General features: G+C 47.5%; 2 protein-coding genes across 12 annotated transcripts; one reads left to right on the forward strand and one right to left on the reverse strand.

Annotated features, from left to right (window-relative positions):
• Positions 1 to 5,344, forward strand: NDUFAB1 (NADH:ubiquinone oxidoreductase subunit AB1). 2 transcript variants are annotated; one of them, XR_012326079.1, is made up of 5 exons: positions 1 to 205; positions 2,186 to 2,308; positions 3,270 to 3,448; positions 4,296 to 4,395; positions 5,180 to 5,344. XR_012326079.1 is itself a non-coding variant. In XM_004320771.3 (5 exons), the coding sequence occupies exons 1-4, from the start codon at positions 38 to 40 to the stop codon at positions 4,385 to 4,387; spliced, it is 471 nt and encodes a 156-aa protein (XP_004320819.1). In that variant the 5' UTR covers positions 3 to 37; the 3' UTR covers positions 4,388 to 4,395; positions 5,180 to 5,344. The 2 variants fall into 2 exon arrangements, 1 of the variants encoding a protein (XP_004320819.1); XM_004320771.3 differs by having other exon boundaries at positions 3 to 205; positions 3,270 to 3,357.
• UBFD1 (ubiquitin family domain containing 1) lies at positions 5,060 to 26,850 on the reverse strand. 10 transcript variants are annotated; one of them, XR_012326078.1, is made up of 9 exons: positions 26,695 to 26,850; positions 26,180 to 26,509; positions 25,082 to 25,290; positions 22,383 to 22,448; positions 22,116 to 22,221; positions 20,799 to 20,849; positions 19,190 to 19,245; positions 18,238 to 18,320; positions 16,555 to 16,754 (listed from the first exon to the last, which is right to left on the reverse strand). XR_012326078.1 is itself a non-coding variant. In XM_073792212.1 (7 exons), the coding sequence occupies exons 1-7, from the start codon at positions 26,717 to 26,719 to the stop codon at positions 8,247 to 8,249; spliced, it is 822 nt and encodes a 273-aa protein (XP_073648313.1). In that variant the 5' UTR covers positions 26,720 to 26,850; the 3' UTR covers positions 5,060 to 8,246. The 10 variants fall into 10 exon arrangements, 7 of the variants coding, with proteins under 7 accessions (XP_073648313.1, XP_019777417.1, XP_019777416.1 ...); XR_012326076.1 differs by lacking the exons at positions 16,555 to 16,754; positions 19,190 to 19,245; positions 20,799 to 20,849 and adding exons at positions 5,060 to 5,512; positions 6,965 to 8,249; XR_012326077.1 differs by lacking the exon at positions 19,190 to 19,245.
• Positions 26,851 to 27,062: the final 212 nt, after the last annotated feature.

A 27,062-nucleotide genomic window follows, 5' to 3' on the forward strand; every position in this document is an offset into this window, starting at 1 on the left:
GAGGGCGCGGCGCAGTGCCTCCTGGGTCGGCGTAGCCATGGCGGCTCGTGTCCTTTGGGTCTGTGTCCGCCGACTGCCCGCCGCCTTCGCGCCGCTGCCCCGGCTCCCCACGCTGGCGGCGGCCCGGTCACTCTGCACTACCCTGTTCCCTGCGGGGGCCAGAGCGAGGTCTTGGGCTCCGCATCCGGCCTCGGTGCTCACGCAGGTGATTCGCGGTGACTTTGGGGGGGCTTGGCTGGGGTCAGGCGTCGGGCCCGCTCGGGGTGGTGGGGACGGGCCAGGCAGCTGGGCCGCAGCTACTGTGGCTGCTGTTGGTGGGGGTGACCCGGGGACGCCTGCTCGCTCTCCGTCCCACTGCCTAAAGGTGCTTGGTTGATCCCTGCCGGGACCCGGGTGACCTAGCGATTACGGGCAACAGCACAGATCTTCCAGTCAAACACCCTTGGGTTCGAAAGCTGACCCCGGAACTTTGGAAAAGCCTTGTAACCTCGCTAAGCCTCAGTCTGAGCCGTAAAAATGGGATACTAGTTTCTACCTTGTGGAGTTTCAGCGAGGTTTAGAGGAGATCATACAGGTAAAGTACCGAGGGCGGTGCTTGGTAAGCTCTCACAATACTGGTTGCCGTTAATTGTAGTGATAATGATAAATACCGTGATAGCTTTCTAGGAAAAAATAATGACGGGGTGCAGAGAGGAAGACACCCTGGCCTACAGCCTTCTTCACAGCAGTTCTCTCCCTGGATTTCTCCCTGTGGCTCCTTTTGCCTGTTTCTGGGTCTCTTGGAAGGATAGGAAACAAGTAGTATCTAGTTTTGTTTTGTTTTCTTTTTAATCTGATGAAACCTTTTTGAGACTGAAACTCTCCTTAGGTCAGTGATTCTCAACCCTGGCTGCACATTCAAGTCACCTGGGTAGCATGAAAGAGAAAGAAAAATAAATCCCTCGTGGGCTCTCCCCCTCCCCATCTGATTTACTCCTCTTGGATGAGGCACTGACATGTTTTTTGTTTAAGTTCCCCAGGTGATTCTGAAGCGCCTCAAGGTTAAGAACTATCGTCTTAAAGTAGGATAGACTCCCAAGGTTTAGTTGAGAATTCCCTTTTCAAACTCCAGGACTTCATGTAATTGTGGTTTCAATCTTGACTAAGATATGAGAATAAAAACTAAGGATGCCCTGGCCAAATCAGTTAGAATCTCTAGAGGTGGGGCTTGGTCATCGGTTTTCGAAAGTTGCCAGTGATTCTTTTATGCAGCCAGTGTCAAGATTTACTGACAGTGTAGTGGATTCATTCAGGGGGCATTGTCTTATCGATGAATCAAAAGGTTAAAAGTGTCACCTTGAAGTTGAGTTAAAGGAGCAGTGTGGGGCTTCCCTGGTGGCGCAGTGGTTGAGAGTCCGCCTGCCGATGCAGGAGACACGGGTTCGTGCCCCGGTCCGGGAGGATCCCACGTGCCGCGGAGCGGCTGGGCCCGTGAGCCATGGCTGCTGAGCCTGCGCGTCCGGAGCCTATGCTCCGCAGCGGGAGAGAGATTTGAGATACTACTCCATCATGGCAAAGATCAGAATGGCTCATTATTTAGTTGGTGGCAACAAGGCAAGCCCACTTGGAAGGAAAATAGATTGGAGTGTATGCCTGTCAGGCTCCATCATCCTCTTCTTTGGGTTGGTACTGGCTTCATTTGTCTTGGCCAAAGTTAGTGTAATTACTGCTGGGGCCAAATTAGATCCTTCCAGTGTATGGTTTTCAGTGTGAGCTGCCTTTCAGTTCACCCTGACAGCTCTTGGCATGAGTTATTTTGACTTGGGTATTAAAGGTGGCAGTGCCTTACAGAGGCAGTGCACTGCTTAAGATGCCATGGGAAGCCTTAGGCTCTTCTGCAGGCCCTAGATGGTTTTAGTGGCAGTGTTACTGAGTGGAACCAATGTCCAAAGCCTGATGGCTGAACAGAGGAAAGAAGGGGGCCGGTCCTGGCTCTGAGGGGAAAGGAGATCCATTTTTATGCTCTTGAACTGCTAGGGCTTCTGACACTACCCAGCATGAGGCCTCGGTGTGTCCCAATGGCCACAGAATCAGATGAGATGGGTTTGCTAACCCCATGAAAGCTTTGTGAAAGACATCTGTAGGCCAATGCCTTTACTCAGAGGCATTTCAGGCTCAACAGCAGTGCTTCCCTCCCTTGGTCTAGGTTCCAGGTGGAGTTACACCGCTGTGCCGCCAGTATAGTGATGCACCCCCTTTGACATTAGAGGGCATCAAGGACCGTGTTCTTTACGTCTTGAAACTCTATGACAAGATTGACCCAGAAAAGGTAATTGATGTGGTTTAAATGTTTTTTCTTTAAATGAGTATTTAGTCACATGGTACAAAATCCAAAGGGTTTAAAGGACATTAAGTAAAAAGTCACCCCAGGCACCCAGTTCTCCTTCTGGGAGGTGCCAGTTGACCTGACTTCTTGAGTATTTTTCCAGAGATTCTCAGTGCATATGGAAGGGCATATATATATATATATATATATATACATACACACACACAAGTACATGTATGTATATTATATGTACTATGTGATCTATATCTCCCAACCTTTTAAAAATACACAACCGGTAGTACACTGTAAATACTGTTGTGCACCTTGCTTTTTTAACTTAACTCTTCTTGGAGTTTTTCTCACAGTCCTACCTTAAAACATTCCTTCTTTAATAACAGAATCTGTGGTGTGGGTAGGGTAGTTTGTTTTTGATGTGGTTTTTGAAGAATTCTTCCTGGTGATCTTGAGGTCTAAATTAAAGACAGGGTGATAATAGACACTGTGTGCTATTCTTGAGGGAGCAGAATTCCTCCTGGTGATCTTGAGGTCTAAATTAAAGACAGGGTGATAATAGACACTGTGTGCTGTTCTTGAGGGAGCAGAATTCACTTCTAAGGTGTGGTGTCTTAGTGGTAAGGCAGCAAGAAAAACCAGACTCTCAGATGTCATTCAGAACAGTGATCAGAGATCATCATAAAATATATAAAGTGAATTCATCATTAGCTTTATATATATTGCTAACCATTTCAAAATAAGGTAGAGTAAGTTAACATATAAAGCACGCCAAGTGTGGGTTGGCACACGTTCAATGTATAATGTTAGTTGTGGCTCTTTATGTTTAAAATATGGCCTTTTTATATTAAAAAATCTTCTGTATAATGACTGATATTTCACCATTCAGTTATCTTGAGAAACAAACGCTCTCACAGACTGAATTTTGCGTTTGGTGTTTCTTTTCTTGCAGCTCTCAGTAAATTCCCATTTTATGAAAGACCTGGGCTTAGACAGTTTGGACCAAGTGGAGATTATCATGGCCATGGAAGACGAATTTGGTAACACACACGGGCTGAGTCTTGGACCTGCCTGTCGTGGCTCTTGATTTCGGTGGATTAAATGCAGAGGAGTGCTGGGAGCCTGATTGGGGTTTGCAACAGTCGTGCCCACCCCTCCCCCACCCCTGCTTACTGTCGGGGGAAGTGATTATTAGGGACAGTGCACTTACTTGGAGAGCACTTACTGCAGGTCCGCAGAGTGCCCGGTGTAATACCAAGGGCTAAGCGACCGGAAGAGGCCTGGGGGAGTGTGGCACGGAGATTCTTGAGGTGGGTCTCCAAGATGAGGGCATAGCCTCACCTGTGGAGAAGCTGATGACACCTCGGTGCACCATCTCCCTCCTCCCCACCTCCCCGATGAGCTAGGCCTAAATGTCTAGAGAAGTGCTGGGTGTGCCAAGGATAGGGCGTGTGCGTGCACAGACTCACACACGCTTTGGTTTCCTGCAGTGCCTCCCATGCACACTCCAACTTACCCTTGTCTGGGACGGTTAGTTGTGCAAATGAGACCTTTACAAGGTTCCACAGCCCATTTTGGGGGTGAATTGCCTGAGTGGAAGCCAAGGGACTTCTGTGCCTTCCTACAGAGCAGAACTTACCGTTCCTCAGAGAGTATGCTAACTAGAGGGATGGCATTGGTTAGGGCTACAGGGTTTCTTTTGGGGGTAATGAAAATGTTCTAGAATTAGATGATGGTGATGGTGCACAACCTTGTGTATATACTAAAAAACATTTAAATTTTGCACTTTAAATTTTCTAATATGTGAATTATATCTAAAATGTTGCCTGGAAACATAACAGGCTCACAACTTAAATGGGATTCAGGGTTGCTGGAAATTTTTGATGTACTTCTGGGTATTGCTGAAGTGTTAGATACTTTCAGTTCTAAAGGACTGGCATTTCCTACACTGACGCATTGTTGCACATTTTACTTTCAGGGTTTGAAATTCCTGATATAGATGCGGAGAAGTTAATGTGCCCACAAGAAATTGTAGATTACATTGCAGATAAGAAGGACGTATATGAATAAAATATCAGGTAAATAATTTGATTTATGGAATTATGTTCTCCCATAGAATTAACCCCTCTGTGGTTCTTCAATAAAGACAGACTTGGGAAGAAATGGAAAAATGGAAGTGCTTGACAGATTTTCACTGGTTATAAAATGCTGGCACCTTCTGGTTATCTGCCACTCCAAGGAGGCCAGCCCTAGTGATCATCTTTCTCCTCCAGAGGTGTTGACAGCAGTTCACTCCTGGACAGGACTCTCTTGCTGTCAGCCCTCCTCGTAAAAGCAGCCTCGTACAAAAAACTGAGCAAGGTGACCCAGAAGCAGAGACCTCTGCCTCCCTCAGTTACCCACCCAAGGGTAACTGTCCAGGAAGCTGAGATGGCCTGGCTCTTAATTAGGCAGGAGAGGCCTTGTGAGTAAGAGGATGGACTCTAGCGTTAGACACCCGAGCTTATTCTCAGCTCTGCAACATTCTGTAAGCCTGTGTTCTTGGGCAGGCTGCGTAGCCTCTGTAGGCCTCAGTTTCCTCATATGTAAAATGGGGATGATGATAGGACCTACCTGGGGCTTCTGTGAAGGTAAAATTGAATAGTGTGTGTAAATCACTTAATACAACGCTTGATGTAAAGAAGCCTCATGATAAATATTGGCTATTGTTCTTTAGGCTGTAGAATAATCAACTGATCAGACTTTTAAAATAAAACATTTTATTAGAGTCTATAACCTCAGTCATCCTGGATTTAGCACCTCAGAGATTATCACTTAAAGTCAGTAGCACCAGAGAGAAACACTGAACTTATCTTTTGCCAGACCCCTTTTCTTCACGGAGAGAAGACTCAGAAGATGCTGGCGACTGTCTGGAAGTGAGAACGCATCTCTGCATCATTGCTGACTTTGACAGAGTAATTCTGTTTAGACTTGTACTTAAATTGTCTTAAGTGTTTTTGCCTGTTGAAAATAAATCTATAAAACCAACGTTCTTCTGTCTTCAGTTTTTTAATTACGTCTCTAAAGTGCTTGCTTTATATTGACGTTGCTTGGCATTTTTAGAGATTTGTCTGATTTGTCATTGGTATTCGTGCATATCAAAAATATGACTTTCCAGCAGGGTACTTGAAACAAGTTGCTCTCCGGAGACATCACCTTCAGCATGAGGAATGAATTAGTGATAAAAAACATTTTGCCTCAAATATATTTATGCCTCCATTAGTTTACTGATTATTCCATATATCAGCTGACACCAGCGTGTGGGACTAATTTTTCATCCCTGACCTAAGGATCCATTTCTGAATTAATGGAATTTAGTAATTTTGGAGGATAAAAGGTTCTCTTTCCTCCTAGAAGATTACTTTGACATTGTGTCTGTTTGTCATATATCAGTATTAACTTGTGCTCCTTTTATTCCTAGCACTGCGTTAGGTCTTTGGAATTAATGTAGGCAGTTGCCTAGCTCTTGATGAGATTTAACTTGAGAGACCTATCATAAAATACTTCTCTACTTTTCCCGAAACTTCTAGTTTGTAGGAGGGAGGAGACCGAGGTCTTGTAGTTAAGTGGGAAGTAGCGTTACAGAGGTGGAGGGACTGGCTGAGTGACCCTCAGCCAGCAGAGAAGCTTCATGGCTGAGGGATGACATGGCAAGATTCTGCAGTCTGGTCTGGGGTTCAGGCCACACTCCCACCTGCTTCTCCTTCCTGGAGGTACCCAATGTTGCCAGTTCCTTCTGTGTCACTCTAGAATTACTACAGACAAGGTCAGGCAGCTGTATTTCTGGCCTTTTTCAGTAATAGGAAGCATTCATTGTTATACTGCATTTTTTTTAATATTGATACTTAACAAGGTATTCTTGGAAAACTGCCAAATTGGAGCGTAAGGCACTGCCTTGTTCTTTTTCACAACTGCATTTATTCAGCAAATAGTTTGAGTGCTTATTAGGCACTAGAGGTCCAACAGGCAACAAAACAGGCTGCACAAGACTCCCTTGCTGGGAATGTACCACAATTTAACATCTGGGGTAAATGTCCTTCTCGCTATTTTTTTAACCTCCATGGCAGCTGCACATTTTACCAAAAATTGCATCTGTGTTTACTGCTGCCTAAGATCATGCAGTCTAGCAGTACTGCCACCGAAATGACTGCTTGCTAACCTCTTAACCATACACCTGCAGTGAAACAGCCCATTCACATCATTCTATAGCTGTTCTAAGTCCCGAGGGAGCCAGAATGAGGAAAAAAAAGCTCACTGAATCACACACATCACTCATTGATGATGCTATTACAGATCTGGGTGTTCAGACAACAGCAGAGGCCCTTCTCGTCTAAAAACTTGCTGCAAAGTTCTTTGAGAGACCTGTGTGCCACTATACATAGGCAGCAAACTGGCCAAACGTAGCATTCCAAAGTGCGTGAATTAGAATAAATGGGATTGTGTGCATAGTTTTAAATCGTCGAGGATCAGTGTGTCTGCTGTAGGCAGGGCCCTTTGAGAGAGGGTGGCTGGGAGGCCTGTCATGACCTGTGTGTGGCCCCGTCGCTCTTCTGTGTCTCCCAAACAGCCCGTGCACTCATGTACCCAGTGAAACAACGATGTGCTCACCATGTGCGGCACACTCCCCGAGGCAGGGCCTCGGTACACAAGGATAAGATTGTCTCTGCTCTCAGGTAGCTCGCCATCTAATAAGGGAGACAGTTAAAATCCACATGATGTTTCACATTCAGCATCACCAATACCTGACGTGATAAACTGAGGACATGTCACCTCTGGTGCTGATAAAACTGATGAGGAAACAAATCCAGAAGGTGGGACTTTAAAAAAAACCCCAATGATATGGGACAAAAAGGACAGGGCAACTAAATTAAAGGAGACCAAAGACATCAACTTCATGGGAAATGTGAAGCTTGAAAGGTTTGGGGAAAAAAAAACTTAAAAAGACATTTTGAGGACAATTGAACTCTACATAGGTGATAAAACAAGTGTTAAATTTCTTAGATATAATCAGTATTATGTAGTAAACTAACCTTATTCTCAGGAGATGCATACTTACTACATCTTGAAGCATCAAGATGTCTGCAGCTGACTTTCAAATGGTTCAGGAAAAAGAACAGTAGCAAAACTGTTAACAAATGGTGACTAGCTGACAGGTATATGCATGTATATGGGCGTTCACTGTACCACTGTCAACTATCCTGTTTGAAATTTGTCAAAATAAAGAGAAAATTCAACATGATACATACATGTAACAAAAAGTATATTGATGGCATACAACTGGATATCCAATGATATGGGATTGGTTAAATAGAAATAATTTTACACAATGAAAGATTGGTGTTTTAAGTGAAAAGAGACTATAAACAGCATGATTCCATTTCCATAAAACACATACCAAAATGTTAAAGATTACCACCACGTGGTAGAAATAACATTGGCTTATTTTCACTAATCAGTATTTTCTAAATTATAAATACCATGTTTTGTGTAATAAACGAAAAACAGAAGTATTAAAAATCTGTGAAAACTGAGAGGAGTTCAGCAGAAGCTGAGGAGTGAGGCTTGGGAAAGGCGTTCCTGGGCAGTGAAGCCTGAGCAGAGTTTCTAAGGCTCTGCCAGGGTCAGCCCCATGGCAAGGGCAGGAGACATGGAAGCGCCCCGTGTGCACAGATGTCATTTGTTCAGGCAGGGATATGGCTGGAGCGTGAACTCATGGGTGGGGTGACCTGTGGTTCAAGCTGTGGCCGGGATCAGGTCACGAAGTAGGGCCCTACTGTCTGGTAAGGAACTTGTTGGCAGTGGGTGCAGGATTTTCTGCAGGGAAGACACAGCTATACTTGAGCTCAGCGGTTGGCGGCAGAGGGTGGACTGAAGGGGATGAGTCTGCTGGTTACTAGAAGAACCCAAGAGAAAGACACAGATTTGGAGGATGGGATAAAGAGAGATGGACTGCAAAAATATTCTGGGGATAAAAATAGCAGTACTTGGTCAGATGATGGAGGAAGTTAAGTCTAGGGTATCTCTCAAGCTTATGGCTTCGGCTACTGGTGCTGGGTGAGTTGCTGTCTGAAACAGGGAATAGAGGAGGGTCGGATTGAAGAGGGAGACAGGGACTTCCCTGGCGGTCCAGCGGTTAAGACTCCATGCTTTCACTGCAGGGGAGTGGGTTCGATTCCCTGGTCGGGGAACTAAGATCCTGCATGCCACGTGGCACAGCCAAAAAGTTGAAAAAAAAAAAAAAGAGGGGGGCTTCCCTGGTGGTGCAGTGGTTGGGAGTCCACCTGCCGATGCAGGGGACACGGGTTTGTGCCCCGGTCCGGGAGGATCCTGCATGCCGCGGAGCGGCTGGGCCTGTGAGCCATGGCTGCTGGGCCTGTGCGTCCGGAGCCTGTGCTCCGCAACGGGAGAGGCCACGGCAGTGAGGGTCCTGCGTACCGCAAAAAAAAAAAAAAAAAAAAGAAGAGGGATATAATTTCAGTTTGGGACGATGGATTTTTGTGGGATACCCAAGCAGATGACAGATAATGAGCCAGATCTCAAGAAAAACTCCGGGCTGGAGTCAGAGTGTTTGTGAGATGCTTTGCCTGGGCCTGTTCCCCGCTACTGCGAAGTTCCCACTGCGGATGCCCTCTCCCTCTGATAAGGGATTTACGTGGGAATGACTGACCCTCCACTCGTGAGATGGCCTCTTAGTGCTTAAGCCTAAAGTGAATTCTACTTCCTTCAGAAGGGCCGGGGTGGAGAAACTAGGAGAACTGTGTGAGACTTACCCCTTGAAATCTCTCTATCAAGTGCATATATTACTTACTGTCTTAGTTTTTTAAATGGTAGCCAAGCAATAAATGTTAAGGGTTGAAGTTTAAAAATCAAGTCATAAACACAAGTTAGTGCCCTTAAGACGTTAAACTGGGGAGAGAAAAGAAGAAAAAGTATGAAAGCAAAACAAGAAGTAGCCAACTTCTTTCCTAAGTTCTCAATACCACGAGCATCTGCAGACTCTGGCATCAGGCAAATCTGGGTTCTGAATCACAGCCCTGGTCACTGACAAGCATATGACCTTGGCTAAGTCACTTCTCTAAGCCTAAGTTTCCTCCGATGGGTAAAGTGGGGCTGACAAGATGGACATGGTGGAGTGGTGACAACGTAACGCGTGTGCGTAATCTGACCCACTGCCTGCCAATGGACAGACTCAGTGAAGGAGCTGACGTTACGGGACTTGCAGGCAGAGTATTTAAGAGCAAGTCCCCCGTGGAGAGAGGGTCCAGAAGAGGAACCCACTCTTCACCAAGGCTGGAGCCCTAAAGAAGGTCCTTTCCAAGTGATTTACCTGGCACACAGCAAGAGGTCCAATCCCTGCTGGGTGGTCTGCCACAGCTGCCGTTTTCTACAGTCCGCAGTATTCACCCGAAAGCCCCAGACTCACAATGAATGGAAGTCAACTAACACGTCTCGGACACTAAGGTTATTATGTTTGTGTGTTTGTGGAGGGCAGAGTAACAAGCCAATAAGAGCCCTGTGTGGTATTTCTACTCTGGAATTCTTGCGGAAGAAAACAATTCTCTTTCCCCTGGGGCTGCAAGTCTGGTAGAAGCTAAGTCAGGAGAGAACGAAGCAGAGCCAGGAGGTGGAGGGTCAGGCGCCTGATGAGACTGAAGCGCCTGCACAGGCCTAGGTCTGACACTGCGGATTTTCTGGTTACATGAGCCAAACCCTCTTGCGTAATTCATGTGAATTGGGTTTGTCACCAATAACCAAGAGTCCTCAGTCACGGACCCCTGGGGTCCTTAAATCTCAGACTTAGATGTGGGAGGGAAGCCAGAGTGATCAGAAGACAAGGGGACTCTACCCAGCGGGGGCGCGAGTTCCCTGACAACCTCCTCCTGAACCCCAGCTCCAGAAGCTGCAGTAACATACAGTACAAGACTCATGACGGGAAGCGAAAGAGAGTAGGGGTCACTGTGAAATTAAGATTAAAAACGTATGGGAGGAGATTACTTTAAAGTGAGAGAAAAAAGCCATTTAAAAAAAAATACAAGACTTGGGAGAAGGACTCAAAAACATAAGGATTCTTGATTGGAAAGAACAGTTCTAGAAGATATATTAGGTGATATTACTAACATCATATCATCTGTATATTAGATGATATTGCTGAATTGATGTTAGTTTTCTTAGGTGAGATAACCGTGTCATACTTAGGTATAACAATGGCCTTATTCTTCAGAGATGCTGCTTAAATATCCACAGGTGAAGTGCCATGATGTCTGCATGCCTGTCAAATGCGTCAGCAAAATAAAGTATGTGAGAGAAAGCAAATGGAGTTAATAGTTTAACAACTGATGAACCCAGGTGAAAGCATGAGGTGGTCACTAGCATTTTTCAACTTTCTGTAGGTTTGAAAATTTCCAAAACAAAAAAGGGAAGACAGCAAGGGATTGAAATTAGATATGGAGGAAAGTGGTAAAAATAGAAGAAACTTGAGAGCTAGGAGTTATAAAATGCGGTGAAGAGTAGGAAAGGTTCTATCAGTAGAATAAGATAGGCTAACAAGGCTTCAGAACAAAAATAGCCTTGATGAACTGGAAAAGCCAGAGGTTAATCCCAGCTGGAAGCAGCCGGGTGGTGTTGGCACAGGCCTCCAGGGTGGAAAGCACGTCAACTTCCTACAGCTGGCATGGGCTAGACAGACCGCTCGGGCAAAAGCAGGAAGAAGTCCTTGCCTCCTGCCCTAGTGACAGTCTGTTCTGTGGGGTCCTGTTGTAGAAAGTGTTCTGTTAGCTACCCACAGTTGAGAAAATGCCAAGATATCTCCCCCCCCAAATATGGTAAGAAATTCAGACTGGAGTTTATCTCATTCTCCATCTTAGGAGGGTCAATCATCCTATTCGTTTTAAGGTGCCTGCAATAACAGTTCAGAACTGGGATAGAGTCCAGAAGTACCCTCTGTGCAGACCGAAGATTCCCTAGGCGGGCAGCAGGCAACATATAGCACAGCCCCACCCGTCCCTCCCTCCCATATAACAGTCAGAGGCTTAAGAATCTAACAGTGTTGTTTCAGGATTATGAGGTATTGGAAAAGTGGAAAAGAGCCAGGAAGGGGCAGTGAGACCAGAACCTTCAGGAACATTTACAACGCAGGGGGAAGAGAAGAGAGGGTTCCAGTGGGAGTGGTGCTGGGTCAAAACCAGTTCTGACAAACTATAGTCACTCTTTGTGCCAAGGATTCTGCTTTTGTCCCATTTTTGGTAACAGATCTCCCTCCCTCCTCCTGGGTCTTTGTAGCTTGAGGCTAGAGCTACAGCTCCATCTCAGTGTTTCACCAAACACGTCCTCGAAGAGTGAAGTCACACGAGGTGCTAGGCGGGAGGCGTAAGGGCTGGGAGGCAGCTTCCCCTCCAATGCCTGGGGGCCGGGCCAAGGAGAACAGCCCTAATAGGGACGTGGCTGACTGCCGAGGGGTAGTTTGACTAACACAGTGTAAAACAAATCAAACCCCTTTATCAACTATTTTCAGCAGGAACAAACTTGGATATACTTATACGCCAAATAAGTAAGACAGTAACATGGTACACCACAGCTGGCCAAAAATGGCTCTGGGCTCATTTCCAAATGTTGGTCAATCCCCAGTACAGATTAGGCGCGTGAAGAATTGTAAGGAAAAGAAGACGCAATTAATTATCAAACTTTAATTGATAGACTAATCTTACAGGATAAACAATAAGACAGCTAGTCAAGGTTACACTTAAAAAAACAATCCAGCAGCGCAAATCTAGTAAGACTAAATACGTTCATCTCCTCCCAAACAGGCATTTGATTAAAAACAAAAACCAGAACAGAGCGTACACCACAAGGAAAACATGGTACTTATATATATTGTCAAATAATTCTGCAGAACTGGTTAAGAAACGAAGAGATTCTTAGAAATTCAGAAAGCAGTAGAACCACCCAGCCTGGCAGGTAAACTTGCCAGATGTCGCGCGCCTTGGAGGGCTCCTGACCGCCTGTAACTTCAAAAAGGCCACCAGGCCCCTCTAAGAAGGAAACAGGGGCCAGTCCTAACTGGAGATGACTTTTTCACAAAGCCTTAAGACAAAGGGACCATCTTTTCCCAAGACAACAGGCATGAGCAGAGGCAAGGAGAGAAAGAGGCGTCCCTCAGAGGATGCAGTGGAAAGCAAGCCGCCCTTGAGTGGCCCTTGGCACCCGGGGTCCAACCCACGCCCTTCCCTGCCCCCGGCAAAGAGGGCGAGCCAAGTGCGGAGCCCAGGACCGCTCCTCCAGGCACGTGGTTAGAGTGAGAGTAAGAAGAAAGGCAGCCCCTTCCGGCTGAAATACGGCAACTTTTCAGAGACGTGGCAAAGTGAGTTTCCTTGGCCCTTGTAATCTAAAGCAGCAACTCCGGAGAAAGTGCATCCTTAGTTCAGTTCGACTTCATTTAAAAAGAGCTGATGCTACTTGCCAAAGGCCCGTCATCGATTAAAATACTTAATACCAAAGAGTTCCAGTATGTGTCGGGACTGTCTTTCTACATTTTCTGACCGGACTGACCGGAACAGAGCTGAGGGGCCAGGCCGCGCAGGGACAAGCTTGTCACCATCCTGCCAAGTCGCCTCAGGGAGGGAAGGAAAGGCAGGCTGCCTGCAAGCATGCGAGCGAGCGAGCGAGCGAGCGAGCCCTGCAGGGGGACCGCCGGCACGACCTCCCGAGAGAAAGCAGCGGCCTCGGCCACCCTGCCCTGCACGCACGCCCCGGGCCGCGGCGAGGGGATCACAGCCAGGGCTCTGCCCAGAAAGCATCCTGAGGGAAAAATGAACACCGTGAGGCTACCGAAGGGCACAGAGTCTCAGTTTGCTAACACAGGTTTAGTCAGTACGTTCTGGCCCGTAAGATGATGAAGCGACCACTCACGGGGCCGAGTGACAAGCCAGTGAACTGCTGGGACCCAGGCACGGCTGTACACCCCACACTCCTCCCAGCGGCTCCTGGTGCCGCCCCCTCGGCTCTCCGGGGCTTCCAGCAAGGTCTCCACGGAGTCGGGAGCCAGAGCCCAAGATGGTTCCAGCAGATTTAGTGAGCTCTGTAAAGCAACACTCAGACAGGTCCATATGAAAAGATAGCATTTACATTATTTATATATCTCCAAGTAAGGAAAAAAGCACCATTTTACTTAAAATAAAAAGGCTCACACAGGCTTTGGTCCTGTCTTGAGATGACACCAGCCTGAGCGAGAGGCGGTTTGGCCCTCGGGGAGCAGGGAGACAGACGGGACACACGCTGTCACCGGGAGGGAGGGGCGTCAGGTGGCACGGGCAGCCGCACAAGTGGGGGAAGTGAGGAGACCTGGCAGGAAGGACCTCAGAGAGCAGCCCCACGCGGCCAGTCTGGGGACGGAGACGCGTGCTTCAAGAGACCAAAAGCAGGCGTGTGGCACTGTCAGGACCAGCCTCCGGGACAGGGACGCCGGCCAACAGCAAGGGCAGTATTCAAACTGAGGTGACGCTCTTCTTGCTACGTGACCGCTTCCTCTGTAGGCCTGTCAACTGCAGAGGGAGGCTTCAACAAGAAGCAAAGAAGCACTCTTTTCTCCAGGAGCTGCGGGCCAACGAGGACAGAAAAGCTACAGTCACTGCTCCTTTTTCAAGGATGAAAACCAGGCAGTTTCCTGAACACTACACACTTCCCATACATACTTATGCCCCTCAAGAAAGCAACAGTAGGTTTTCCTGCCCAGATGCATAACTTGGCATTGACTACACCACGAAAAGCAAGAGTCTGTCTGGATGGGCTGGATTCCTGAACTACAGCTTAGAAGGGAAGGGCGCAGAATATCACCATAAACTGGCTCACAAGGAATAGTCATCTTAGGCGAACACATGCTAATACATTTCACAGAATGAGGGGTAACAGTCTAGAATCCAAAATGTGAAGTTTGGAACATCTCTCGCCAAACCTTACTATGAGGGCCTGCACCAGTGAGACGAGAATTGCAAAGACAGCAGCAGAGCAACAGCGAACAGCACAAAGGGTATCATTCACCAAGAGACCGTCCCTCATTCCAGAGTCAACCAAGCCATCGGGAGACAACAGAACTTCACGTGGACGAAGAACATAAGGGCTAAAACCAGAAGAGGGAGAGCTAATCACGAAAGCCATTTATCCCATTTTCGATGTTTAAATACATCGGCCAACCCACTAGGTCAGATGTCTTCTTCTTGAGAAAGGCAGCATCTCTGAACCTGGGATGAAGGACACTTGAACATAACACATGAGCAGAAGGACCCAATGGAGACGCGTAACTGAAAGAATCATTGGACTGCTGAAGACTTTCTCGAAACTTCTAAGGAAAGAAGGATCTGGGTCTGTGGCTGTAGGGCTGTGTAACTGGCTTCCACCTGGCTCCTCTCAAAGAGGTCTTTGTCGGCATACCCAGGCACACCTGTGCCAGGCTGGGCCTCAAAGCCGAATCAGTGAGGGCTGCAGACAACCGTCAAAGCAGCAGCGGATCTCCCCAGAGATCGGGGCCCAAAGGGCAAGACGTTCAGACAGGAGTCACTGCGACACACTCTGCTGCTCAACAGTCACCACGGCCAGTGTGAGCGACCCCGACCAGACCCACAGCTCTTCCTCTCCCGCCTAGTGCTCACGAGCAGCAGCGTGGCAGGAGGGAAGCCAGGAAAGGAAGTGGTGATGAGGTACAAGAGGAGGAACTGACATCTTTGGGTTTTTAAAACATAAATTCCAATCCAGGAAGTGGGAAAATAAAAAGGGAAAGAATTCATTCTGAATCAATGGACAGAGAAATATGGCTTACTAACCCCACATTCTGCATACAATTTCATATAAGAGAGGGAAAAACCCACCCCAACTCATCACAACACAGTCCAAATGTTTGCAACCAAAGAGTCATGAAAATATTTCAGGTGAAATCACTTAAAAAAAAAGAAAGAAACCAGAAAGCTTTTGATAATTGCTTTCTAAACAAAATTGGTAGATCTACTCTCAAACACACTTAAGAGTATTCCACACAACATGTTCAGAATTCAGATTTATTGATTTCCACCATATTGACTTTTAAAAATGGTATGAAGCTGACTGCAAGAAAGGGAACTGGTGATTTTAAGTTAAAATTAAGCTAATGGTGAAAGTACATCACCTCTGGCTTCAGTCACCACATCACCTTAGATTGGATATAGATTTTTTTTGAACAAAGTTCCAGAACTCTGAAATCCAGGGATGCTGCAGGCCTCTCCCAGCAATGTCCTTCACTTTGGGTCAGTCTCCTGGGCCAGAGGTGAAAGTGCTTTCAAAAATACTGCCATTTCCCCAGCACAGTGTCTTTGATTGCATCCACATATTGAGTTGGAACCCAGTACACCCAGTAGTAAGAGGCTTCCGTGGGGCCCAACTGAAACGCCTGGAAGGGAAAAAGGAAAACCAAGCGGTACTTCAGAGGTCGGGAGACTGAGCAGGCAGCACAACAAACACGGGGAGGGCTGAGAAGTGAATTAATTAAAAGGGGAAGGGGAAAAAAAAACTGTGCACATGGGGAGCATTCTCCTGTCAAAAATAAATGGATAAATAAAACATAAAAAGGTGGGAGAGTTAAGCATAGCCGATCCTAAAGCGGTGGTTCCCGAACTCGCGCGTGCAGCAGAGCCAGCTGGGGGCTTGTTAGAACAGAATGGTGGGCTCCAGCCCTTAAAGTTCCTGGTTCCAGAGAGGTGGGGCGGGGCCTGAGGATCTGCATTTCTAACAAGTTCCCAGGTGATGTAATACTGCTGATCCAGAGACCAGTTTGAGAACCACTGCCCTAGGAAAACTGTCACACATGCAGGAGGAAACAGACATGAGTGTTCAAAGCAGCACTGTCAGAAATGATAAAAACCTGGAAACAACCTACATATCCATCAGTAAGGGAACGCAAAATTAAAAGTGACCTACTCGTATGAATACTAGATTTACTTTTACAAGGTATGAACTGGATCTAGAGTTAATACAGACAGATCGTAATGTCGAACCAAAAAAAAGCAAGTTGCAGAACGATACATACCATGATACCATTTATGAAAACTGAAAAAACACAAAACAATACTGTAGCTTGGTCATGGATATACGTGAAAATAAATGCACAGAGAGATGGAAGGATCCACATGATAAATCATGATAATGGCAATGGGGGAGGGGAAGACAACGGGGACATATTCACTGCTGGTATATTTTCTTTTATTTAAAGCAAGATTGAAAACAAGTTACAAAGTATTTACAACAGTCACTTCTTGGTGATGGATATATGGGTTTGTTGTAGCACTCTCGGTCCTTTTCTATGCTTCGTAACATTTCTCTAAGGTGACATTCCCCCCTTTTCTAAGGTGACCCGTGAATCTAGCTAGTGAAATGGCATCTGCAAAGAGGGAAATAAACACTTTCATTAAGACAAAGGCCAAGGTGCTACTTAATGGCGTTTAGAAAAGAAATGGGGCGATTAGAACCCACCTCTGCCAGCAATGACTCCAGAGGGAAATCAGCATTTAAACTAAATACAAAGGCATTAGCCGTCCACACCACCTCCTTAAAAGATGTCCAAAATGGTCCACTCTACTTGTTTGAAATCCTTCTTCCCAGGCTGTCTGAAAACTGGGACTGCAAACCCTACCGGGTCAAACTGGTGAGACAGATGTTTCGAAAGGGAGTGAAGGGGCCCAACTGAAAATATTAAAATCCAACTTTTAAAACAGAAAAATTCACTGAGCAGGCAAAACAAATCACCTGCAATCCTTTAAAGACTACAGAGACTAGTGGCGGAAGGGCCACCCGAGGGCCTGAAAGGAGCCTGTGTCGTCGTCGCCACTGCCCGGAGGACACCCATGAGCTGTGCACCCAGGGCTGCATGGCCAGCCATGGCCTGACGAAGCCCCTGAGCTGACAGACCCCGACAGGGCAGCAGAGGGGACACGACTGGCTGACCTCCTAGAGCCAGGGGACCTGTCATCTGCCCAGAGAGAACCGCCATACCTCGAGATCCCCTTTTCCCGGACCTCCCAACACCTCCCTGCGCCGTGAACCCTGGAGGCCAACCCGCAGCCCAGACCGCTGGCTCCTGCTCCTCCCTGGGCTGGGCCGCCGCCGCCGTGGCTACATCACTGTCACCTCCTCAGCGAGCAAGGGAGGCAGCCCCGCCCACACCCTATCACCGCTCAGCTCAGGTCTCTGGCACAGCAACTTCGGAGCAAGGTGGCTGAACTTCCTTTTTAAAGCAGTCCCTTCAACAGTGCTGGGGAGACAGGTGTCTGCCTAAGCTGCTCAGGGAGTCTCACCACGGAACTCCTGCTCTGTTCTGCAGACCTGGGGAATGCCTCCAGATGTGCTGTCTGGGAAAGAGCAGCCGCTCTCTTTAGAGCACAACTCCTTGCTTAACCAGGTCACAGACTCCACCCTCCCCACAGGGTCCTCGGCCCCTCGAGGGCTGCCCCCTGGGATAAGCAACATCACTGCAGAAAGGGGCAGCCTGGTGCCCTCACAGACGCCAAGGCGAGTGGGAGGTTTTGTTTCATACGCAAGACAAAACTTAAAATGAAGACCCACAAGCCATTAACCTCCTCTTCATATTTATTTTCCTGGTCTAAAAACAAAACATTACAGATATGAAAGATGCAGCAGAGATAAAGTGTCTCCCCTTTAAACTGCTGGGGGCGGGGTGCGGTTTGCAAAATAAACAGAACGAGGAATAGGTCACAGATTAAGTTCTAAGAATGGGAAGACAACATGAGGGTCTTAACCCTGCGCGTCTTCTCAACACTGAGTACTCTCCTCAGTGAAACATCCATCCCCTGTTAGAGGAGCAGAAGCAGGAGTCTAGGGAGGGCCAGGCCACGCCGGCTACTTACCATCATGTGGTAGTCTTCGTGTCCTTCGATAGGTTCACTGACCACATTTTTAATGGAACCCATGGGCAATTTCTCAGTCCGCTCTAAGTTAAGAGGGATTACAGTGATTATTAAAGGCCCCCCTGCTCTACTCCTGTGACTTAGCAGTCCCTCCTCAGGGCTCGTGGCTGGGGGAATCTCTCCCCACCCTCTAGGGACGACGGGAAAGATCTGGTCAGTGCACCTCCAGCCCTGCTTGGGAGTTGGGAACTTCTTAGGGGCAAATGGGGAACTGGACTTGACAGAGGTATATTAAAGGTTTCTGAGAGCAGAGGTATAGCTTGCCTGGTGTTACTCTGTAACGTCTGATGATTAATAAACACCCAAGAAATTCCTCTGCACCCTTATTGCCAAGCCCAGCCCTGGCTGAGGTCTTTGGCACCTGGGATAGCCAAGGGGACCAAAAAGAGGCAACTGCATGCCCCTGTGACTTGTACAGGAAGGGGGATGCTTGGGGCTTTAAGACCAGTTTCTATCCCTTGATCCTGCTCACTCACCGCCCCCCCATTCCCTCCCTTGGTCCCCCACCCCTCCAAATACACACACTTGAAGAAGTTCTCCGAGAGCATTCATAACCTCTTATGATTAACACTCTAAATGCCACTTATCACATGGGGTGAGAAGACATTTTGCAGCAAGTTTAAGGATGGCAGGTAAGAAAGAGGAGGCAGCGAGGGATGCCTGGAGTGAGATGAGACTGGAGGTGAGCTGAGGGCAGCAGGACAGGGCTGGTGGCAGGAGAGGTGGGGGCACCTACACAACAAAGCCACTGCCCAGAAGCAGCAGACACCTCAGGGAGGAGTTCTCAGCACATGGAGAAACCAAGCTGGAAAACTCATTACAGGCTTTGCAGAAAGCAAAATCTGGAAAACGAATAAGTTGACAAAACAAACCAGGAACTCAGAGCCCTGACCTGTCGTCTAGTTGGTGACTTGAGACATGTTACTTCCATCCTGTGGGCCTTGGTCTCTGAAAAATGGGGATGAGGAGATGGGACCTGAAGATGTTCATTCAGATTTTGACTTTCATTGGCTCTAAAACAGTGACCCACAGGTAGGACCTGACCAGCACTTATCTTTAAGATGGAAACTTTTAAAAACATCAGCCATTTTGAATTGTCCAGAGATTTCACGCAAAAATATGAACTTCTGGCTTCTCTTGAAAACACAGAAGATTCAACAATCCTGGGCCCACATTCCTGAGTGACAGCAATCAGCTAGATTAGAGACTCGAGTTCCCTACAAGCAGGGCACATGCTCCCCCGAGGCGGCTCCACGTGGTCACAGGTCCCAGTTCCTGCCTGGAGCTCGTTCTTCCCCCTCCACTGGGCCTGAGGCTGTCAGTGCTGCCTTCTACACACGCTACCGCAGAAGCCCCTGAGTGCCACTCGGTAAAGCACCCCATGGAGAAAGAGGCCAACTAGCAGCTGGGATGGTCACGTCAGCAGAAAGATGAAGCCAGTGGCTGGCAGCCAACTCCCAGAACAAGCTGTCCTCCTCGGACAGTGCTGAGGACACCCAGGTGACAGGACTACCGGGCTCCCAAGTGAGAAGAAAGCCTGAGGTACACTGACACAGCAGTCTGGGTGGGAATGGAAAGCGTGGCCTTGGTCAACCCTTGAAGACATGAATGTTCACGGCCAGGCTCTTTAACAAGGCTAGTGAGTAATGCGGCTCTCAACAGCTCTGAAGCCCTGATACATCAAGATTCTTCTAGAGCTCTGCCTTTGTGCCAAAGCAGAAAGGCAGCTGCTCCTACAAGCTGAAATAAAACCTCTAACTCACGTGTGGGAGGTTCTCTTTAGCCCCTGCAGTTACGATGTTGGCTCCTATACAACTTCATAACCTGAAAACACTCCCTGAGGAACCAACGAACACTGACACACTTAGTCCTCGTCCAGCTCCCCAGCCTGCACCCACCCTCTGCGCCAGCATCCTTAGTCCCTGCCTCCCATTAGGCTGCCCGAGTGAAAGTGCAAGCCTAGGAAGAGGCAGGCTCTCAGCAAGTCAATGCAATGGTGGAGAACTAAGCAAAATCACCTGCAAGGTCATGAATAAGTGACGACCTGACAGAGGCAGGGCAGCTCACAATTAAAAAAAACTGATGATGTGACAGGCTCTGCAGAAGAGAATGACCTGCTAAAGGGTTCAAAGGCCCCTGGGAATGCTGGGAAAGCCCTTAAATATTATGCACAACTTGCTTTGCCCATGCAGTTAGAGTCGAAAGTGAAATGAAGACTATAGCAAGGAATCATAAACTTGTTAGGAAACTCAAGCATTTTGGCCATTTCAATTTTTGTTCATTTTAAGAATCAGGATAGGGTTGAAAACAGAAACATTTTCATATTTCACATGATTAAAATCTCACTCCCCATCACCCCTACTCCAATTATTTTCCATAAAACTTTGGTCCCATTTTAAGCAGAATCATACTAAATGGCCTGTCCCTGAAACCACGTAACCTCAGACGATGAGATCCCCTATACTTCTCTTTACCATTTACCTCGAACACTGAATACCTACAGTGCTGGCCAGAAACAGGTGAATTAGGCATGTTCGGTTCCCTCCAGGAATCTAACAGGGGGACAGACAAGTCAGAGAGTAATGAGTGCTCTGAGGATATAATGGGGCTCTCTATGAACAGAAGGGGCAGCAATTCATTTGGAGGGTGGGGGAGATATCAGGGAAGGCTTCATTAGGAGAGCACATTTAGGTAGGACCTCAGAAGACTTTGTTAACAACAGGAATGGGAAATAGGCATTCTGGGTAAGGGCACAGCAATGAGCAAAGACATGAGCTGTGCAAAGCATGGTGGGAAGCTCAGGGAGTGATGCAGTTGAAGTACGTAGGGCACAACAATGCAAGTGGGGCAGGAAGTGAGGTCAGAAACTTAAACTGGGCCCCACCGTTGAGAATACGGGACACTGTGTTTAGGCATTTGAACTTGGCCTTAAAGAGCGCAAGGTTTTTGAGCACAGGAACCAGTGAGGAAAAACCAGTACAGAAGATGGGCAGGACAAAAGAGATCCCGGATGGGGCAGGGATATAGGTTAATTTGCTTTAACAGACCAAGATTTGAGATGCTAGGAGTTAACTGGCGCAACAGAGTGGCAAAGAAAGGGACACAAATAATTCTGGAATGTAACTGACAAGACTTTGAACCGTCTGGGGGAAGGGAGAGGGAGGACAGTCAGAGACACTTCCCAGCAAAAAGCAAGCCTGATTCACAGGCACAGGCAGGGTAGGGGCGGGGAAGCAGAGGGCAACCAGGCAGGGAAGGAGGGGCAGGTCCCTAGTACAGGGGCAAACTCTGATCTACAGGAGCCAGGCAGGTGACATAAATTAATAAAGCTGGCTACAATAAAAGATAAATGAAACAGTGAGGACTACAGCATGGACCCCCTGAAACCACTGCTCAGCTCCGTCTGATCGTTGCCATGTGAAAATGCAGGTCCAGAATGGCTAGATCTTTTGCTTCTTTTCAAGAGAAGCACAAAAAAAAAAAAAAAAAAAATCAGATCCAGTGAAACCTCCCGATTTTCACAGATTGTGTGTAAACTCATAAAACCCTCGTCTGTGGACTAGACCTGGCCCTAAGGCCACATGTTTGGAACCTCTGGTTTTGGCTGCAACTGAAGAGCCAATGTCTGATGGATTGGCCCTGAGATCAGACTAAAAAGAATGAGGGAAGAGGGTCCAAATAGAAGGCGAGCATCAAAAAGAAAAACTGAAAGCCAGGAGCACACAAAGCACAGTGGAGAAGGATTTCAGAATGAGGAGCAGAATTGCACCCAAGGCCACGCCCTGCAGGGGCCAGGAAGAGGTGAGAGCAGTCCGTACCTTTAGTGCCGATCCACAGCTGGTCTTGTTCTAGCTTAAAGGTAAGTCTCACTTTTCCCCCGGACTTATTGTACATGCCAGATAAGGGTACAGCTGGCAGGCGCTCCTGGAGACACAAGAGCATGGTAAGAGAGGGAGGAACCAGAAACAAGGCGAGACAGGAAAAGAAGACGGGACAAGACTCGAGGACCTGATTGCAGGAACCTCAGGAAGTCAGAAGGTGAGTCTGGTTCCTTTTCAGAATGCTCACAAAGGAGTTCGGCTTACCTGGGCACCCTTAACAGACGGCATCACATCTTCGGGTTTTCCTTTATCCAATACTTTCCTGTGTTGCTATAAGTCAGAAGAGATAATTAAATGAAACAGCTGACTGCATTTTATCTATTATTACCTCTTTGAAAAAGAGAATGAAGAAAGCCTTAATGTTTTGGTTCAAAAGCTTTTTGTGACTACAGATATGGGTCCTTTGACACTACAGAGCAGTGCTGTCCAGCAGAAATTTCCATGATGGAAATGTTCTATATCTATGCTGTCCAAAACAGTAGCCATGAGTCACCTGTGGCTATTAAGCACTTGAAACGTGGCTAGCATGAGTAAGGAACTGAATTCTTAATATTACTGAACTTTAATCAGCCACATGTGGCTACCGCATTAGACATCAAAGCTCTAGAGCAATCAGGATTTCCAGATTGCTAATTCAAATAAACTCCACTTCCTTCTCCCCCTCCCCCGAAATCACCACTGAAAGAATTAAACATCAAGATAAGACAGCCACAAAGGGTGCTTGCTCTCCTGGCATGTACGAAACAGGACAGCCATTTCTGTCAACTTAAACTCCCAGAGAAACCTACAAGGATGCTGATAATCAGCTTAGCTGCCCTAGAAGGGGCACTCCTTCAACAAATGGAGACTCAGTCCATTGCACAAATCTTCCCCATAACCCCACCCTCAACCCCAGCTAAACAGAAAGCTCAGGAGCCACATTTCCAAAGAGAAATGCTGATTACTCTAAAGCCTGACATTAAGAAGTCTCTAACCCCACTCCCACCTCAGGAGTCTGAAGCAGCTCATTAAGGGTTCTAATTAGGCTCATGGCCCCCTAAAACTGTTTCTGTCTGGCCCAAATGCCTGAGTCTTGTTTCCTCTCCATCTGTGGCTTTACAGGTACAGTCGCTGTCTGGTCAAGCTAGAACTATAGGGTAACAAGTGGGTAGAGGGTAAACATTTAATCGAATTTACGGACCAGGTGGCCAAGAGCCAGCTTAAACCCGCACGGGCATGGTGGAAACCCTCTGGCAGGAATAAACTCAACACTGCCAGACTACTAGCAAAAGGTCAGTCTACATATCAGCCCTAGATTCTTGAGCAAGCTGACGAAAAGCCAGGAGAACGGGTCCCTCTCAGTAGGCCACGTTATGCCTCATAACCGGCATCAATGGAACAAAGCTGCGTGGATTAGAAGCCTAACTGGACTCATACCTCACAAGTACCTTTTGAAGAATTTTCCCTTCACTGTGGAGAACACTTCTAAAGCCTGTTAAGCTACCATTAGTAACTCAAAACCTGTATTTAAGAGGCATGTTATGCTCCAAGGGTGTAACCAGTGGGAAGGCTCATTCATGTCTGACATGTTCCTATTTGACAATTTCATACATTGCGGCAGAGGAAGATATGAAAATGGAAATGCATTCATTTAGTTACAAGACATTATCATCCCATATTTAGAGGCAAAAATATCCAAATAAACACATTTTAGATGTTAATATAGGTTTACAGTCTCTTATCTGAAACCCTAAGGACAAATATTTTGTACTTTATAAAGTCTAAAACTTTTAAGAATTTTGTAAACGTAATACAGTTTTTCTTTTTTTGTCATAATATGGTTTTAAACTACACTACATAATATTCTTTGTGGAGTCTAGGACAGTACCTTGTTACCAAATATGTTAATATTTCTAGGGCAAAACATGACTATTCACACTAATTCTGATCAGGTTTTGCTGCCAAATTTATAAAAGCACTTGAGTTTTCAGACTCTTTTGGGGTTCTGGAAGCACATATAAGGGATTACGGACCTGTAACAGAAAATTGTGTCCTTCTCACACTGTTGGCCATGTGCCTTGGTGCCTAAGGTCACTGAAACTGATGTTGGTCAAGGTTGGTTTACTCTCCTCAGGATACAGATTAAGTTGAGAATATCTATTTTCCTGGAACACATTAAGAGTAGCCAGGAGACTCCATAACTACAGGTGGGGTTAGCTGGGTGATAAGATCACAAGTGATGGTTCTTCCAATCAGTTCCTTCCACAGTGAAACACGCTTACTTTTCCCAATCACAAAAAAGAATCTGAATGGCTACAATGAGCACAAAACAGGCCGGATCTCTTCCATCCAAAATGACCAACAAAGCATGTAAAAATTCAGGCCCCCATTTCACAGACCAGGAAGAGGGAAAAAAGAAAATCAGCAGAGTTATCTTCCTAGTCAGCTTCATTTGGCTTCCTGAAACAGTCAGTTTTAGAGGAACCTCTGAAAGCTATTGATTTCCATGCCTATCCAGAAAAGGGCTTGTTGACGTGAGGGAAGCCACAAGACAAAAAAACAAATGCAAGCACTTGTGTAAAATGGAGGATTAATTCCAACACTGGCATTTTTCTCTGGCACTAAATAGGAGAGAAACCCACATCTGCTTCATTTCAATACCTGGTCTAAAGCCTGCCTTTACAAAGGTCTTATCCTAAAGTAGATAGACTTGAGACACACTGACCCGCCAGATGAGACAAAGATGCAAATCTCAGGTAGTTGTCACCTCCACTCAACAGCCAGCCGCACCCAACTGCTGCCATAAATTTCCATCATGGGCCCTGTCCAAAAAGGAGCTTATTCTAGAAAGGATACAACCAGCCTAGGCTTGAGAGGACAAAGCCTCACACTTCCCAGGACCAACAATCACACGACAGACTCACTTTCTGCCTGCAGAGAGGCTCCTTCTTGTTCTCTTCGGCCTTTGCGTCCTGCTGGGCAGCATCTTTGGGTGTGTTTACTGCTAAAACATCATTTATCGTGGAGCCAACCACCATGATCTTGGCTCCACTGGTGACTTTTATTTCTCTCAACGTCTTATCCTCAGGGACAAGTCCCTTATACATGACTTTCTGCATGGCAGGCGGGAGACCTCGAGAAAAGGTAGAGGACAGTGAAAGGAAGAAACGAAAAACATTCTTGCACAACAGACCCGAAAGTGAATACTGCTCTATTGCCAATTACTTTTGTGCACTCAGGCAATTCACAACCTCTCTGAGTCTCCAGAACTTCATAAGAGTAATGACAATAGTTCCTTCTGTACGAACTCGTTTTAAGGACTCAGATATAATAAATACGGAGCATTTAGTGCAGCACCTGGTATTTAATAACTGACCAATAAATATCAGCTATTATTCATTCCAAGTTGTTCCTCAACCATCTTGTGACTCAAATATTAAGTGAGAGTCCATAAACCTCAGGGATATAGAAACCAATAAGGTTTCTGTTTTTATGGAGCTTACAGAATACGTGCAGAAAATGTAAAAAGAAAATCATTTCAGATGGCAAACTGCTGTAAATAAGAAAAAACTAAGTAACACGAGCATCTGTGAAGGGGCCAGCATGAGAGCCAAAAACAGTGTTTCCTAAACTTCCCTTATTAGAAGTACCTGAGGCATTTGCTAAAAATAATTCCTGGCCACATTCCAGACCCACTGAATCAAAATCTCCAGGGGGAAGGGCCTAGGAGCTGTAAATTTCACAAGCGCCTTAGGTGATTTTATTAGAGATGTTAGAAGCACAAGTTAGAAACTTGGGCCGAAGAGTCAGAAATGGACTTGAATCCCAGCTCAGCCACTGACTAGCTCTGACTTCGGGTCTCATTTTCCCCACCTGAATAACAGGCACATTACTACTTACTTGGGAGGACTGTTGTGAGCACTGAGAACGCTGATGCAAGGAAAGAGGCCAGCGCGGTGCCTAGCACAGCGTCAACACTAGGTAGGTGAAGTGGGAAAGACTGTCAGAGCCACGGGGATTACCTGTAATCGAGTGAATCTTCTGTTTTAGCTCGGAGCCTGTGCTATCCAGGGGAAACTTCACGTCGTGCTTAGTCTTGTTCCAGATGATCTTCAGGTCCACCAACTCCCTGCCCGCGCCGCCGCCCGCGTCCTCGCCGTTGCTGACCGAGGCCTGGGCCGCGAGGTCCCCAGGGGGCTGGGCCGGGGCAGGCTGCAGACTGCCTCGCGCGGCGCAGGAGTCCTCGGCCGCCGCCCCCGCCGCGGCTTCGGCCTCCAAGCAGCTGAGGGGCCGCGCGGGCCCCTCGGTCGCCACGGTCTCGGCCTCCGTGTCCATGCCCGGTTCCTCCATGCCTGCAAGGGGGTTAGGGGGTGGGCGCTCGCCGCGGGCTGGGCCTGGGACCGGATTCTGCCCGGGCGCCCGCCGGACCGCCGCTCCCGAGCCAGACTGCTCCCCCCGCCGCGCCAGGCCGCATCCCCCAGGAGCTCCCGCTTCACCTCGGCCCGACCCGGGCGCCCGCCACCCCCTCCACACTCACCATCCGGGGCTCCGGCCGCCGCCATGATGATTGTGTACAACACCCACCGCTCCCGCAGAGGCCGCCGGGAAAAGGCGAGCTGGCTGAGATTGGCCCCGGTAACAGCCCCTAATCGCGCACAGCCTGGCCGGAAACAGGTGGAGGTTTCTATGGAGACCCGCCTCCTCCGCTTCCCCGGCCCGGCCCCTGCCACGCTTTAGCTTTCAAGAACCCGGGGGGCGGGCCCGGGAAATCGCCCGCTCGCTGGACTCTGCCCCCTAGAGGCCGAGTGGGACCGCAGTCGTGCAAGGGGGCGTGGGCTTGTAGGCTAGGGGGAGTGGGCTTGTAGGCTAGGGGGCCTGCGCCTTTAAGGGGCGGGGTTGCGCCTG

This window comes from Tursiops truncatus, chromosome 15 (assembly GCF_011762595.2).
Source record: "Tursiops truncatus isolate mTurTru1 chromosome 15, mTurTru1.mat.Y, whole genome shotgun sequence".
In the NCBI taxonomy this organism is placed as follows: Eukaryota; Metazoa; Chordata; class Mammalia; order Artiodactyla; family Delphinidae; genus Tursiops; species Tursiops truncatus.

What these genes read in the sequence shown, in the direction of transcription:
- UBFD1 (XM_019921857.3), bottom strand. Translation starts at nt 26,719, where the DNA reads ATGGCGGCGGCCGGAGCCCCGGATG. An exon ending in CGTCTGTTAAGGGTGCCCAG is followed by an intron (nt 22,222 to 22,382) that starts GTAAGCCGAACT and finishes TTGTGTCTCCAG; the next exon opens with GAGCGCCTGCCAGCTGTACC. An exon ending in ACGAAGACTACCACATGATG is followed by an intron (nt 15,768 to 18,237) that starts GTAAGTAGCCGG and finishes TTTCCCTTCCAG; the next exon opens with GCGTTTCAGTTGGGCCCCAC.
- NDUFAB1 (XM_004320771.3), top strand. Translation starts at nt 38, where the DNA reads ATGGCGGCTCGTGTCCTTTGGGTCTGTGTCCGCCGACTGCCCGCCGCC. An exon ending in CGGCCTCGGTGCTCACGCAG is followed by an intron (nt 206 to 2,185) that starts GTGATTCGCGGT and finishes CCCTTGGTCTAG; the next exon opens with GTTCCAGGTGGAGTTACACC. An exon ending in GGCCATGGAAGACGAATTTG is followed by an intron (nt 3,358 to 4,295) that starts GTAACACACACG and finishes TTTTACTTTCAG; the next exon opens with GGTTTGAAATTCCTGATATA.